The sequence below is a fragment of the Choloepus didactylus genome, chromosome 21 (genome assembly GCF_015220235.1).
Source record: "Choloepus didactylus isolate mChoDid1 chromosome 21, mChoDid1.pri, whole genome shotgun sequence".
NCBI lineage: Eukaryota > Metazoa > Chordata > Mammalia > Pilosa > Megalonychidae > Choloepus > Choloepus didactylus.
In genome coordinates this window covers 47,824,532-47,837,809 of record NC_051327.1, presented here as the reverse complement: position 1 = coordinate 47,837,809, position 13,278 = coordinate 47,824,532, and the positions used below count along the sequence as shown (strand labels likewise).

Below are 13,278 nucleotides of genomic sequence, written 5' to 3'. Positions count from 1 at the left end.
AGGCAAAGTTTTCAGTCTAATCCTGCAAGAGTGCTCTGGATGTAAGTTATGCCTCAGATTTGTCTGGAAACAAGGGAACTGAGCTTTTCTTACTCCCAGCATCCCTCAGTCATTGGCTAAGGGCTGCCCCTGAGATATATCAATTCCCAGGCACTTCCATCAAAGTAAAATCTTGAGTGGCCTGAAAGCATTCCTCAGGGGGAAAAAAATTCTGGAAGTTCTAACTGTAGGAAGTGAAACCCCACACCAAAGAGCAAGGGCCGAGGGGGTGTAGGAGCAAGGGGAGGCTAGGCAAACACGCACGTACAATAATGTAAAGGGACCCAAAGGGATCTGGTTCTGTGCACTGCCATTGTCTCCTACAGGCGCCATTGATGACTAAGAGATTGCTGAGTGACCCTGGAAAGAGTAATTTTCGGGCAGTGGTGGTAGCAGAAGCCAGGTGACAGTGGATTGAATGGAGGTGTGAATGGGATGTAAAGAAGTGGGAGGAGGAAAACGGAGTGCTATCCGATAAAGCTTGGCTGAAAACGGAAAACAGACAGAGATGGAGGGTTGTAGTGTGAGAGGGTGGGAAGGTTTGCTTGTTTGTATCCTGAGGGATACCTGATTATTTTGGAAGTCTGAGGGGGGCAAGGAGCCAGTAGAGAGACAGATAATGAATGGACAGGCTACAAGATTAATGCACAAAAATCAGTTGTTTCTATACACCAGCAAAGAATATTCTGAAACGAAAAATTAAAAACAATAGAAAACAAACAAACAAAAACAAAAGAAAAAGCCATTCCATTCACCATAGCTCCTAAAAGAAGAAAATAAATAAAATTAAGCAGGAGATGAAGGACTTGTACACAGAAAACTATAACACATTGCTGAAAGAAATTAAAGATCTAAATAAATGGTAAGGCAGCCCGTGTTCATGGCTAGGAAGACTCAATATTGTGAAGATGTCAATACTACCCAAAGCGATCCACAAATTCAAGGCAATACCTATCAAAATCCAGCAGGCTTTTTTGCAGAAACGGAAAAGCCGATCCTCAAATTCATATGGAATTGCAAGGAGCCCCGAATGGCCAAATCAATAGTGAAGAAGAACAAAGTTGGGCAGTGTTACACTTCCTGATTTCAAAATTTACTACAAAGGCGCAGTAGCATTCAAAACAATGTGATACTGGCACAAAGACACATGGAACAATGGAATAGAATTGAGATAATTCAGAGATAATTAATGAAGCACGGTTCTGGAAGTGGGATGGGATGGGATCCAAGGCCCATGTTAAGCCAAAATATCCCTACGAAGGGAAGAAATGCCTTTTCCTCAGGAACAGGGGTTGTAATTTTCAGAATGCTTTCCGCTACAAGTGGTAGACACCCCAATTTAAGTTTAAACATTAAAAGAGGGGGTGCTCTTGGTTCACTGAATTGGAAAGTCAGAAGTAGAATGACTCCAAGCATGACTGGCACCGAAGGCTCAAACAATGCCAACTGAACTTGGTCTCAGACCCTTAGCATTACTTTTCTCTGGACTGTCTATTCTTAGGCAAGAGAAGCTCCATGTTTACATTCTACCAGCAATTTTAACAACCCTAGCAGAAAAAGATCCTAACTTTTCCCATAGCTCCAGCAAATGAAACAGAGTCGAGTCTCATCATCTCAGCTTGGGCCACTCACTGACCATCCCTGAACCGATCACTTGTGACCATGACGGATGGATTATGCTGACTGGTAAACACTGAATCATGGACCCTTCATGGGAGATAGGCTGAGCTTAGCTCCAATCAAACCCCATGTGCTGAACATGGCAGAGGGTGGCTCTTCAAAGGAAAACCAGGGGTCTTTGAAAGTGAAGTGGTTGCTCATGGGATTCTTTGGGGAGTCATCTTGATCCTCCCCTATCCCTAAGAGATGGTGATTTCACCTATTTCGTCTTCATTTCTGGGACATTGAATTCGTTCTTGGTGCTTTGGCCTGGACTTCCTGCCCCTCCAAATCATACCCTGTTCAATCAGGACTTTCTGAGAGAACTAAAGTCCTTCTGCTTTACTCAGGCTTGCCTCTGAGTCTACTACATACACTATTCCCTTCCCCTCTGCCAAGATTGGCAGTTTAGCCTCCCTCCGGTTTCAGGCTCCAAAGTGTGGCTTCCTCTAGGCTGACCCACCTAGGCCACCTCTCGATTGCCTTTTGTGTGATATTTGTGAAGTGTTTCCAATTGGGACATCCCCCAAGTCCCTCCTGAGTGACAGGAGTGTGATCAGAGCTCAGATCCAAGTTTGGAAGGGCATCTGGGACTGGGATGTAGGTGGCTAGAGAATGGGGGCTTAGGCCTAGAGGTAGGGAGGCACTTGGTGCAGAGGTCCAGGGAAGGGCTAATGCCAGTCTGGCCAGGCCCCGAGTGATTTCTGAGGAGGCCCTGCAAGGCGTCCGATAAGGGTTTGCTGAGAGGTCTCAAGGACAAAGCCCTAGGTCCTAGTCCTCAATTTGCCCCAGTTGCTGGGCCAGCCCAGGACTCATTCCAATCACACCAGAGCCCACTATCCTTTTAGAAGTTAGAGCTACAAGAAATTTTAGAGTTCACATTTCAACCTCTTCACTCTGCCCCCATTTTAGAGATAAAAAAACAGAGACCCAAAAAGTTACAGTGACTCACTTTTATTTAGAAAATGAATGTGAACACAGTATGTGATTTCCACTGAAAACATCAGGAAACTTCATAAACCCATAATACATGCTCAATTTGAACAATCCATTCAACAAACAAGTCCTTCAACAAATGCTTATTGTTCAGGCACTCTTAAGAGTGAAAAAGAAGCTCTGACTGTCATGAGCTGGTGAGACAGAAAAAAGAAAAAAAAAAAGTTAAAAAAAAACAAACAAACAAAACCCAAGCAAACTAATAAGGTAAGAAAATCAAAGAGGATAATTGGTAAGAGGGTGACCTCAGGGCTATTTTAAATAGAGGAGGTGACATCTGAGGTGGGACCTGAATTATGTCAGGGAGCAAACCACGAGGAAAGCTGCAGGGAAGAATGTTCCAAGAACATGGAAGAACATCTGCAAAGCCCCAAGACAGGAACAATCGCGAGATGTTTGCAGAGCAGAAGGCAGGCCTGTGTGGCTGGGAAAGAGCGAGTGAGAGGAAAAGTCATACCACATGGGTGTCAGAGTGGGCGGCGGGGGGCAGACCAGGCAGGCCTTGTGAGCCGCTGGGAGGAGTTGGGATGACTTTTTCTTTTAACGTAACAGCTTTATTGAGATATAATTCGCCTACCATACAATCGCCCATTTAAAGTAGGAGTTTGGATTTTATTCTAAGTGCCACAAGGAGTTACTGAGGGAATATTAGTTTCTGATGCACATTTTTAAAAGACTGATCTGGCTGCTCTGTATTGGGAATAAGAATAGAAGCTGGGAGACCCACTGGAAAGCTCTTGAAAATGAGCCCCCAAGTCACCCTCTTACCAATTATCCTCTTTGATTTTCTTACCTTATCTTACCAAAGATGACACCGAGCAGAACCACAGGGCCAGCAGTGCCGATGGTGGGAAGTGGTCACATTTGGGATATATTCCAGGGAACCAGCAGAGCTGGATATTGGGCTAGGTGAACATGGTGAGGGGAAGGAGAATGGTGGTTCTGTTTATTCACATCTGTAAGGAGGGATGAGGGGATGGGAGAGAACGAAGAGTCTTGTTTTGGACATGTTAAGTGGAGAGCATCACTGTGGCAGCTCCCTTCAGGTAGGAAAGCTCCTTAACAGTTTGACTGCAAAGATTCACAGAGCCTTGTACAGCCAGGTACAGGGGATGAGACATACGTGAAGCCCAGCCCCCACCCTACTCAAAATAGCAAAACCAGGACAAATGTCTCAGGGTACCAAGTGTTGTAAAAAGAGTATCCGTCAGGATGTACTGGACTGCAAATAAGACAACCCTGAAGCAGTCTGGCTTAAACCACAGAGTCATCATCTCCTACCACAAGGACTCCAGTCTTCTAGCATCCTCTTGGTTCTGGCCTCGTCATCCAACTGGGAGCAAGAGGGCCACATGTGGAGTCAGAAAGAGGTCCATCGCTTCCAGTGTTTCCTTTTTTTTTTTTTTTTTTTTCCAATTGACTTTTTTTTTTTTTTAATTCAGTTTTATTGAAATATATTCATAAACCATACAGTCATCCATGGTATACAATCAACTGTTCACAGTATGATCATATAGTTATGCGTTCATCACCACAATCTATTTCTGAACATTTTCCTTACATCAGAAAGAATCAGAATAAGAATAAAAAATAAAAGTGAAAAGAGAATACCCAAACCATCCCCCTATCCCACCCTATTTGTCATTTAGTTTTTACTCCCATTTTTCTACTGATTTTTTTTCAATTTTTTAACTTTGTTTATCAAAAAATTAAAAACAAACAGGCAAACAACAACCAAAAAAAACCCCACAACATTTCAAACAAAGCAATGGATTAAGGAAAACAAATAACCTAAAATAACTACTTTGCTTCCAATATGTTCCTACCATACCCCAAGAAAATTAATAAACCATGTCCAAACAGAGGAGTAAGAAAAACAAATAATCTAAAATAACTACATTGCTTCCAACATGTTCCTACCATACCCCAAGAAAATTAACAACCCCTAAGAAAACAAAGGAATAAGAGAAAAAAAAAACCTAAAATAACTCTATTGCTTCCAGCATGATCTTACTATATCCAACAAAGTTTACAAACCATAATCATTCCTGAGCATTCCCATAACATTGAGACTACCCTCCATAGTTTATCTGTTCTTATTAGATTATCATTCCCCCTCCACTAATTGGTATCTCTAGGTCCCCTACATTCTACAGTATAAAACATTGTACATTTTTCACAGAATTCACATTAGTGGTAACATACAATATCTCTCTTTTTGTGCCTGGCTTATTTTGCTCAGCATTATGTCTTTTTTTTTTTTTTTTTTTTTTAATCTTCATTTTATTGAGATATATTCATATACCACGCAGTCATACAAAACAAATCGTACTTTCGATTGTTCACAGTACCATTACATAGTTGTACATTCATCACCCAAATCAATCCCTGACACCTTCATTAGCACACACACAAGAATAACAAGAATAATAATTAGAGTGAAAAGTAGCAATTGAAGTAAAAAAGAACACTGGGTACCTTTGTCTGTTTGTTTCCTTCCCCTATTTTTCTACTCATCCATCCATAAACTAGACAAAGTGGAGTGTGGTCCTTATGGCTTTCCCAATCCCCTTGTCACCCCTCATAAGCTACATTTTTATACAACTGTCTTCGAGATTCATGGGTTCTGGGTTGTAGTTTGATAGTTTCAGGTATCCACCACCAGCTACCCCAATTCTTTAGAACCTAAAAAGGGTTGTCTAAAGTGTGCGTAAGAGTGCCCACCAGAGTGACCTCTCGGCTCCTTTTGGATTCTCTCTGCCACTGAAGCTTATTTCATTTCCTTTCACATCCCCCTTTTGGTCAAGAAGATGTTCTCCGTCCCACGATGCCAGGTCTACATTCCTCCCCGGGAGTCATATTCCACATTGCCAGGGAGATTCACTCCCCTGGGTGTCTGATCCCACGTAGGGGGGAGGGCAGTGATTTCACCTTTCAAGTTGGCTTAGCTAGAGAGACAGGGCCACATCTGAGCAACAAAGAGGCATTCAGGAGGAGGCTCTTAGGCACAACCATAGGGAGGCAGTGTTTCCTTCTTTAGAGTGAAGAATCCTTTTCTGGAAGTCTCCTCAAGCAGATCTTCTCTTACCAATCATTGGCCCCAGAGGAGTTGCATACCCAACCCTAAACAAATGCCCTGGCAAGGACCAGGGGATTCCAGCACCAGCAGAATCCTAAATTGGTCAGGATTTATGGCGGAAAGGGCCACCCTACCTGCAGGAAGATGGGAAAATTGCTGCTAAGTTGCAGCTAAAAACGGAATGAACTGACTGCTGGGGGGAGAAGGGGAGAAACTTGGAAGGCCCTTTGATTTCAAGAGCACCTTTTTTATAGTTAAAGATTTGCACAAAGAACCCTTCTTTCTTTAACTGTAATCACATAAAAATAAATGTTTGAAAGAGAAAAATGTCTCTCCTCCCCCAAGAAGAGTCACAGCCTGCTGAAGTCACATTGTTTCCAACTTCCTTTGTCCCCATCTCTTTATCCCCTGCCCTATCCACATGCTATTTTTCTGTAGTAGCCATGCGGAGCTGCTCCTCCCTGGGTCATTTAACATGGCTCACAAGCATTTTCACAGGTGCCTGGCTCCCTCGTCTCTGCAACTCTGCTCCGTCTAGGGGCTATGTCACAATTCATGCTACCATATTTACGTACTTGATGTTTGTGTTCATGCCACTCTTTCGTTGTAATATTTGTTACAGGCATGGCTGGACATCTTTTTTTTTTTTTATTGTGGCAACATATATATGTATATACACATATATAACATATAAAATTTGCCATTTTACCATTTTTAGGTATACAATTCGGTGGCAATAATAACATTTACAATGCTGTGCTACCATCACCACCATCCATTACCAAAACTTTTCCATCACTCACTCCAAGCAGATACCCCGTACCCATTAAGCAATAATCCCCCATTCATCCCTCCCTCCAGCCCCTGGCAACCTCTAATCTACTTTCTGTCTCTATAAATTAGCCTATTCTAGATATTTCATATAAATGGAATCATAAACTATTTGTCCTTTTGTGTCTGGCTCATTTTGCTGAGCATAATGTTTTCAGGGTCCACCCATGTTGTAGTATATATCAGAACTTCCTTCCTTTTTAAGGGATGAATAATATTCCATGGCGTGAAGAGACCACATTTTGTTTATTCACTCATCTGTCAATGGGCACCTGGAATGTTTCCGCCTTTTGGCTGTTGTGACTAATGCTGCTGTGAACACCAGTGTATGAATATCTGCCTGAGTCCCTGCTTTCATTTCTTTGGGGGTATATCTTAGGAGTGAAATTGCCAGGTCACATGGTAATTCTATGTTTAACTTTTTGAGGAAGACATCTTTTGAAGAGACTTTCTTCTACTTCTGGGGGAAATTCCCTATCAGTCCTGCCTCCCCAACATCAAAGTTAGAATGCATCCCTCATCCTCCTCCAACACCAAAATACTGACATATGATCTAGGCTTCTAGCTATTTATCCAGCCCTCCTTACAGTCTGTAAGCTGCCCGGTACTCTTTTAACAAATTCCTCTTCTGCTTAAACCAGCCAATGTAAGTCCTGTTACCTGTAAATCAAGACTCCTGCTGATCCATCCACTGTTATAAAAGATGCGACAGTCAATGGCTCTATAAAATTTTCTCTTCCTTTGGACTCTAAGCACTGTGTGTGTCCCAAACTTCATTCAGGTACTGCCTTCCAAAATTTTTACTATCCATAATGCTATTTACCAAATTCTCTTCTTTAAATTGATTCATGTTTTTTAAACTCAGCATTTACTTGTGCCAGGTTTGTTTGTTTTTTTTAACCAATACACACAAAAATAAATACACCACTAAACAGAATCCATTAGTTCACATACCACACCCAAAAAACTTGTAACCCCCCCAATGATCAATAGACTATTATGATAAATTCCCAGGAGTGGAGTGACAGAGGTAAAGGGTAGGAAGAAAGAAAACACTTTTACATTGTACCAGCCCTTTCTAAGAAGAGCTGATGGATTGGAGGACCAGGAGGAGAGAAGTCTTGGCAGGTCCCTTAGTTTATCTGAGCCATCCGTAAAATGATAGTTAAATAATAGGACCACACAGTGGTTTACTGCTCATGTTTTGGGGTTTTGCTGTGTTAAGTTCCTTAATCTCCCTGATTCTTAGTTTTCTCACCTGTAAAATGGGGGAAATAATAGATCCTACCACACAGGGTAGCAATGGGAGCAGTGATTGTGTACCAATATGAAGCATATGCACAATAACTGATACATAAAAAGCTCTAGTTCATAACTGGCTAAACTCCTCTGCGCTTAAGAAAGGGGTGTGTGTATGTGTGTTATAAATATAGTTTCCTGTTAGTGCCCAGACCTCACTGAATCATAATCTCCAGGTGAAGAATCAGGTAATCTATGCAAAAAACAAGCACTCTCAATAACACTCAATAACATCACAGGATCTGGTGAGTTTCAGAAACTTAATCAGGGTTAAGAAGCAGCTATTATCGTCTTGGGGTGATGTTGGGAAGTTCTGGTGAAATAGTGGATGTGAAAGTTAAAGGTTATTACTCATTCAGTCAACACACTTATTGAGCACTCACTGCATGCCCCGCCCTGTGTTAGGTTCTGGAGACAACGTCAAGAACAAGACTCAGGTTGCCCTTAAAGTCACCCCAGTCTGGGCCCTCACCCCCGATGTCATCTGTAAAACTGAGGCGGGGTGAAGGGCGGGGGAGAACGATCAGGAAATTTCTCCCTGGGCTGCTGAGGAGCTATAGGAGTGCACAAAAAATCTCTGTCTGTCCTGGGGGCTCTGGCCTGCGAAGTCAGGCAGTACAGCGTCCCGGCAGGTTGTGAGCCAGGGGGTGGATATTTGAGTGGCAGGGACTGTTGGAAACTTCAGCCCGTCTCATTTCCTCTCACGGCCAGATGTCAGGATCTCACTATGAGGTGGATACTATTATTTCCATCTTACAGATAAGAAAACAAAGGCTCAAGGGGAGAGAGGGGTTACACTTGATCCCCACGCCCAAAAGGCGCCCTACCTCCAGCAGCGGCATGGAGACCGCCTGATCTCCTGCAAGCCCCGCGCAGCGAGTCGGACTCCAGGGGTTCGAGGCTTCTCTCCGCCGGGCCCGGGACGTTCCTGAGCAGTCCGCCTCGGGGCCGCCTCTGCTTCTCGGATGCCAGGACCCTGCGGACCCGGCCCGCCCCTACCTAACCCCGACTCTAAGCACCCTCCCGACCCGCCGGGCTACAAACTACAACGCCCATGACGCTTCGGGGCCTTGGTGCATCATGGGAGGCTCCAAATGGCCCGGGAGCGCCAGAGAGAAATGCGTCGCCCCTCAGCCCTACAAACCCGAGTGCAACGTGCAGGCACCAGCGCCTGCCTGGGCGTCCTCCGCCCCGCGCCCGGAAGTCGGCGGAGACGATCACAGAAACTGGTGGCTAGAGGCGCCCAGTCTCGTCCTCCCGGCCCTCACTCTCGCCGGAAATGACCTCCAGACGCAAGTGCCCTCTCCTATTGGCACGCGCGGGTTTCTGGTCCGGTATCCGGAGTGCAAGCACGACCCCAATGGCGGCCGCAACCCTGCTGCGCGCGGCGCCCCGCATCAGCAGTGAGAGCTGGGAGAACGGTGGTGGCCCAGGGTGGGGGTGAGGGGGCGGCACGTGGGGGGCGTCGGGCTGGAACCCGCGCTCTGACGCCGAGCCTCTGTCTGGCAGGCCTTGGCGTTGGCGCCACCTCTCTGTTGCAGGGTCTGTTGCGGCCGCTGAAGGCCCCGGCGCTGCCCCTCTTGTGCCGCGGCTTGGCCGTCGAGGCCAAAAAGAGCTATGTGCGCGACAAGCCCCATGTGAACGTGGGTACTATCGGCCATGTGGACCACGGCAAGACCACGCTGACTGCGGCCATCACCAAGAGTGAGCGGGCTTGAGTTGTGGCAGCTCTCGATCTACTGGCGAGAGCTGGAGTTCTGGATATCGGGCCCTGGAGGTGTTTAGTGTGACCCCAGAAGCCAGGACTCTGGCGGGCGGTAGAATGGAGAATGCGGGAGATATAGGTCCCCTGCACAGGAAGTACTTTGCGATGCATTTGGGGAATCCTCTAGCCATGGGTAGTGCCCTGTAAGCGGAGGCTTTATCTTATAGAAGTCTCAGGGCTGGGCCCTGAAGCCTCTTAACATTCCTTTCTGATTCAAAGTTACTTCTGTTGGAAAGGTTCGAGATTTGAGGGATAGTCTCCTCCCAGACTATTATTTGATTAGGTGGGAGGGGCCCAGAAGCGTGGCCAGAGCCCTGCCTCCCTTCCAGAGCTTGAGCTGAGAGGGGCGTTCTCTTTCCTCCTATAGTTCTGGCGGAGGGAGGTGGGGCCAAGTTTAAGAAGTATGAGGAGATTGACAATGCACCGGAGGAGCGAGCTCGGGGGATCACAATCAACGCGGCCCACGTGGAGTATAGCACCGCTGCCCGCCACTATGCCCACACGGACTGCCCGGGTCATGCAGATTATGTCAAGGTGAGAGGTCCTGGACACTGCAGGGCTAGGAACTGACTCTTGTCAGGATAAAATTTACACTTAATGGGGGAGGCAGTTTAGTGGAGATGAATGGGTTTGTGGCCATGGCCCCTCAAAGTGGGTGGTGGGGAGTTGGCTTGGGCTAGATGGGTTTAGGAGGTCATTGAACTAGGCTGAGGGTTTGGTTTCTCCACTCAGAATATGATCACAGGCACTGCCCCCCTTGACGGTTGTATCCTGGTGGTAGCAGCCAATGATGGCCCCATGCCCCAGACCCGAGAGCATTTATTACTGGCCAAACAGGTATGCAGAACTCAGATGGGGGTGGAAAGGAAAAAAGTTGGGGCTGGGCCACTCTGGACACCTGCCCCATCTCTCTCCCTGTCCCCAGATTGGGGTAGAGCATGTTGTGGTGTATGTGAACAAAGCGGATGCTGTCCAGGACTCTGAGATGGTAGAGCTTGTTGAGCTGGAGATCCGAGAACTGCTCACTGAGTTTGGCTACAAAGGAGAGGAGACCCCGGTCATCATAGGCTCTGCCCTCTGTGCCCTTGAGGTGAGGGTGGGGACAGCAGAGACTGCTGGTGGATGATGGGGCTGGATGGGCACACAGCTCTGCCCTGAGTCTGGGGAAGTGATTTTGGTAAAAAGAGCAGAGTGGAGGTTTCAAGAGTCCTGTCACCTTTGCCTCCCAGCAACGTGACCCTGAGCTAGGCCTGAAGTCAGTGCAGAAGCTGCTGGACGCTGTGGACACTTACATCCCGGTGCCTACCCGGGACCTGGAGAAGCCTTTCCTACTGCCTATAGAGTCGGTTTACTCTATCCCTGGTGAGACCATGCTCATTCACACCCCCTCTCCAATTGCTGAGCCCAGGGTCCCTGACTGCTCCTGTTCCCTCCTAGGCCGGGGCACTGTGGTGACAGGTACACTGGAGCGTGGCATTTTGAAGAAGGGGGACGAGTGTGAGTTCCTGGGACACAACAAAAGCATTCGCACTGTGGTGACAGGTATAGAAGGGAAACCTCGGCACCCAGGGACTGGCTCCAGGCTGACCTCTTCCCTTGCACATCCCTTGTGCTTTCTTTCTACCCCAGACCCTCCTTCCTTGACTCTTCCCCTCCCTCCTTTTTTGTCCCTCCTAGGCATTGAGATGTTCCACAAGAGTCTGGAGAGGGCAGAGGCAGGGGATAACCTCGGGGCCCTGGTCCGAGGCTTAAAGCGGGAAGACCTGAGGCGTGGCCTGGTTATGGCCAAGCCAGGTTCCATCCAGCCCCACCAGAAGGTGGAGGCACAGGTGAGGACTCCAGGGGATGGTGGGCAGGGCTGAGCCAAGCTGCCCCCTGCCCTGAAGCAGTGCTTCCAGCCAGGCCCAGCTCCACCTTGCCCCTTTCTGTTCTCCAGGTTTACATCCTCAGCAAGGAGGAGGGTGGCCGCCACAAACCCTTTGTATCCCACTTCATTCCTGTTATGTTCTCCCTGACTTGGGACATGGCCTGTCGTGTCATCCTGCCCCCAGGGAAGGTATGCAGGTGTTGAGAGGTGTGAAGGAGTAGAAGGGGACCTTTTTAAGTCAGCTCTGCCTCATTCACAGGGAGGCTAAAGATGCCAGGGTGACTTGATTTCCTCGGGTGGAGAAAAGCTGGCTGGTGAGGTAGGCAAAGGTGGAAGGGTCTGGACCAGTGGATTTAGAGGGATCCCTCATTCACTATGCCCTGGGGTGAAGTATGCTAGAAGCTTACTCTATCAGCATTTACCCTTAGGCAAACGGAGAAAATTCTGTTTCTCTTGTTATTTGAGGGTTTCTTAGTATGTGGGGCTCAGAGAAATCCTGTGACTAAGACACTTTGTAACCTGTAATTTCTGAATTTTTCAAAAACATACCTTGGAACACTGATCCCTGGTCCCTCTCATGCGTTCCTGCCTTTGCACGTGCCCAACAGCACCTGCTACATTCTCCCATGAACCTGAACCTCTGGGAAGCAGCAGCTAAGGGAATGAAGGCCCTCTGGAGGCCATGCTTCATTCCCATCTCGTCTTCCTCCAGGAGCTTGCCATGCCAGGGGAGGATCTGAAGCTCACCCTCGTCTTGCGGCAGCCAATGATCTTAGAAAAGGGTCAGCGTTTCACCCTGCGAGATGGCAACCGGACCATTGGCACTGGCCTTGTCACCGATACGCCAGCCATGACTGAGGAGGACAAGGAGCTCAAATGGGGCTGAGTCTGCTGACCTTTCTCTGCTCGGGCTTTCCTGCGTTGGGACTGTGCTGGCCAGCCTTCTGCTGCTTCAGGCGCCTGTAAGACACAAGCTGAAGCCCTTCTTGTCATCTGGTAGAGCACACTGAGACAGACACTCCCCTATTCAGCCGGGGTGGCCTGCCAGCTGGGATAGGCCAATAAACTGTTGCGTGAATAGTAGTCTAGCCTGTGTGTCTTATGTCCTGTGCATAAGCTGGAGAGGACAGGAAGATACAAAAGGGAACTGAAGCCCAGGAATTGAAGATGAGCTTGTGAAGCATCCCAGAGCCATTTTAACTAAGTTCACATCTAAGGTAGAGGCTGGAAACGCTGTCCTGAAGTACTTGATAAATATAAAATATAATTGTTCCCAGAAATGTTACTTTTTATGGATTGATCACTGCTGCATACCCAATTCCAAACACAGGGGTTAGAAGTTATTGATTGGAGAATGAATATTTTCAACATTTCCTGGGATTTAAAGGCTTTTTATCATAAAATATGGAGGGGTTAAAATGCTGAGTAGATAAGAAAACCTAAAATGACCCGAGACTGGCCGAGATGCTGACCCCATACAAAATAGGTAAAATTCAGCCGGGGTTAATGGGCACCTCTTCCAAGCTCGGACAAGGACAATACACCCAGAACCAGCAGCCCAGAGAAAGGTTTGTGGGCCCAACCTGAGAGCTGTTTTGAGGAACCCTGATCACAAGCAGGCTAGAAGGGAGCAGGACCTAAGGAAAGACTTTGTCTAAAGTAGCTTTATTTGCTTTACCCTTCTCAGTGCACAAGTCTGGGTCTCCTAGGGGGTAAGTTCCCTTTCAGTGCTGGTTACTGCTC

The 13,278-nt window shown here is 47.0% G+C and overlaps 1 protein-coding gene across 1 annotated transcript; it reads left to right on the top strand.

Moving 5' to 3' along the window:
* Window positions 1-9,147: 9,147 nt before the first annotated feature.
* Window positions 9,148-12,820, top strand: TUFM (Tu translation elongation factor, mitochondrial). Its single transcript, XM_037814242.1, has 10 exons — window positions 9,148-9,306; window positions 9,413-9,607; window positions 10,036-10,202; window positions 10,401-10,505; window positions 10,594-10,758; window positions 10,898-11,030; window positions 11,106-11,210; window positions 11,346-11,497; window positions 11,605-11,724; window positions 12,248-12,820. Exons 1-10 carry the CDS (start codon window positions 9,183-9,185, stop codon window positions 12,419-12,421), a joined length of 1,440 nt encoding a protein of 479 aa, XP_037670170.1. The 5' UTR covers window positions 9,148-9,182; the 3' UTR covers window positions 12,422-12,820.
* The last annotated feature ends 458 nt before the right edge of the window (window positions 12,821-13,278 follow it).

Coding starts and splice junctions, on each gene's coding strand:
- TUFM (XM_037814242.1), top strand. CDS start 9,183: ATGACCTCCAGACGCAAGTGCCCTCTCCTATTGGCACGCGCGGGTTTC. Junction 10,506..10,593: donor ATTTATTACTGGCCAAACAG/GTATGCAGAACT, acceptor CCCTGTCCCCAG/ATTGGGGTAGAGCATGTTGT. Junction 11,211..11,345: donor CATTCGCACTGTGGTGACAG/GTATAGAAGGGA, acceptor TGTCCCTCCTAG/GCATTGAGATGTTCCACAAG.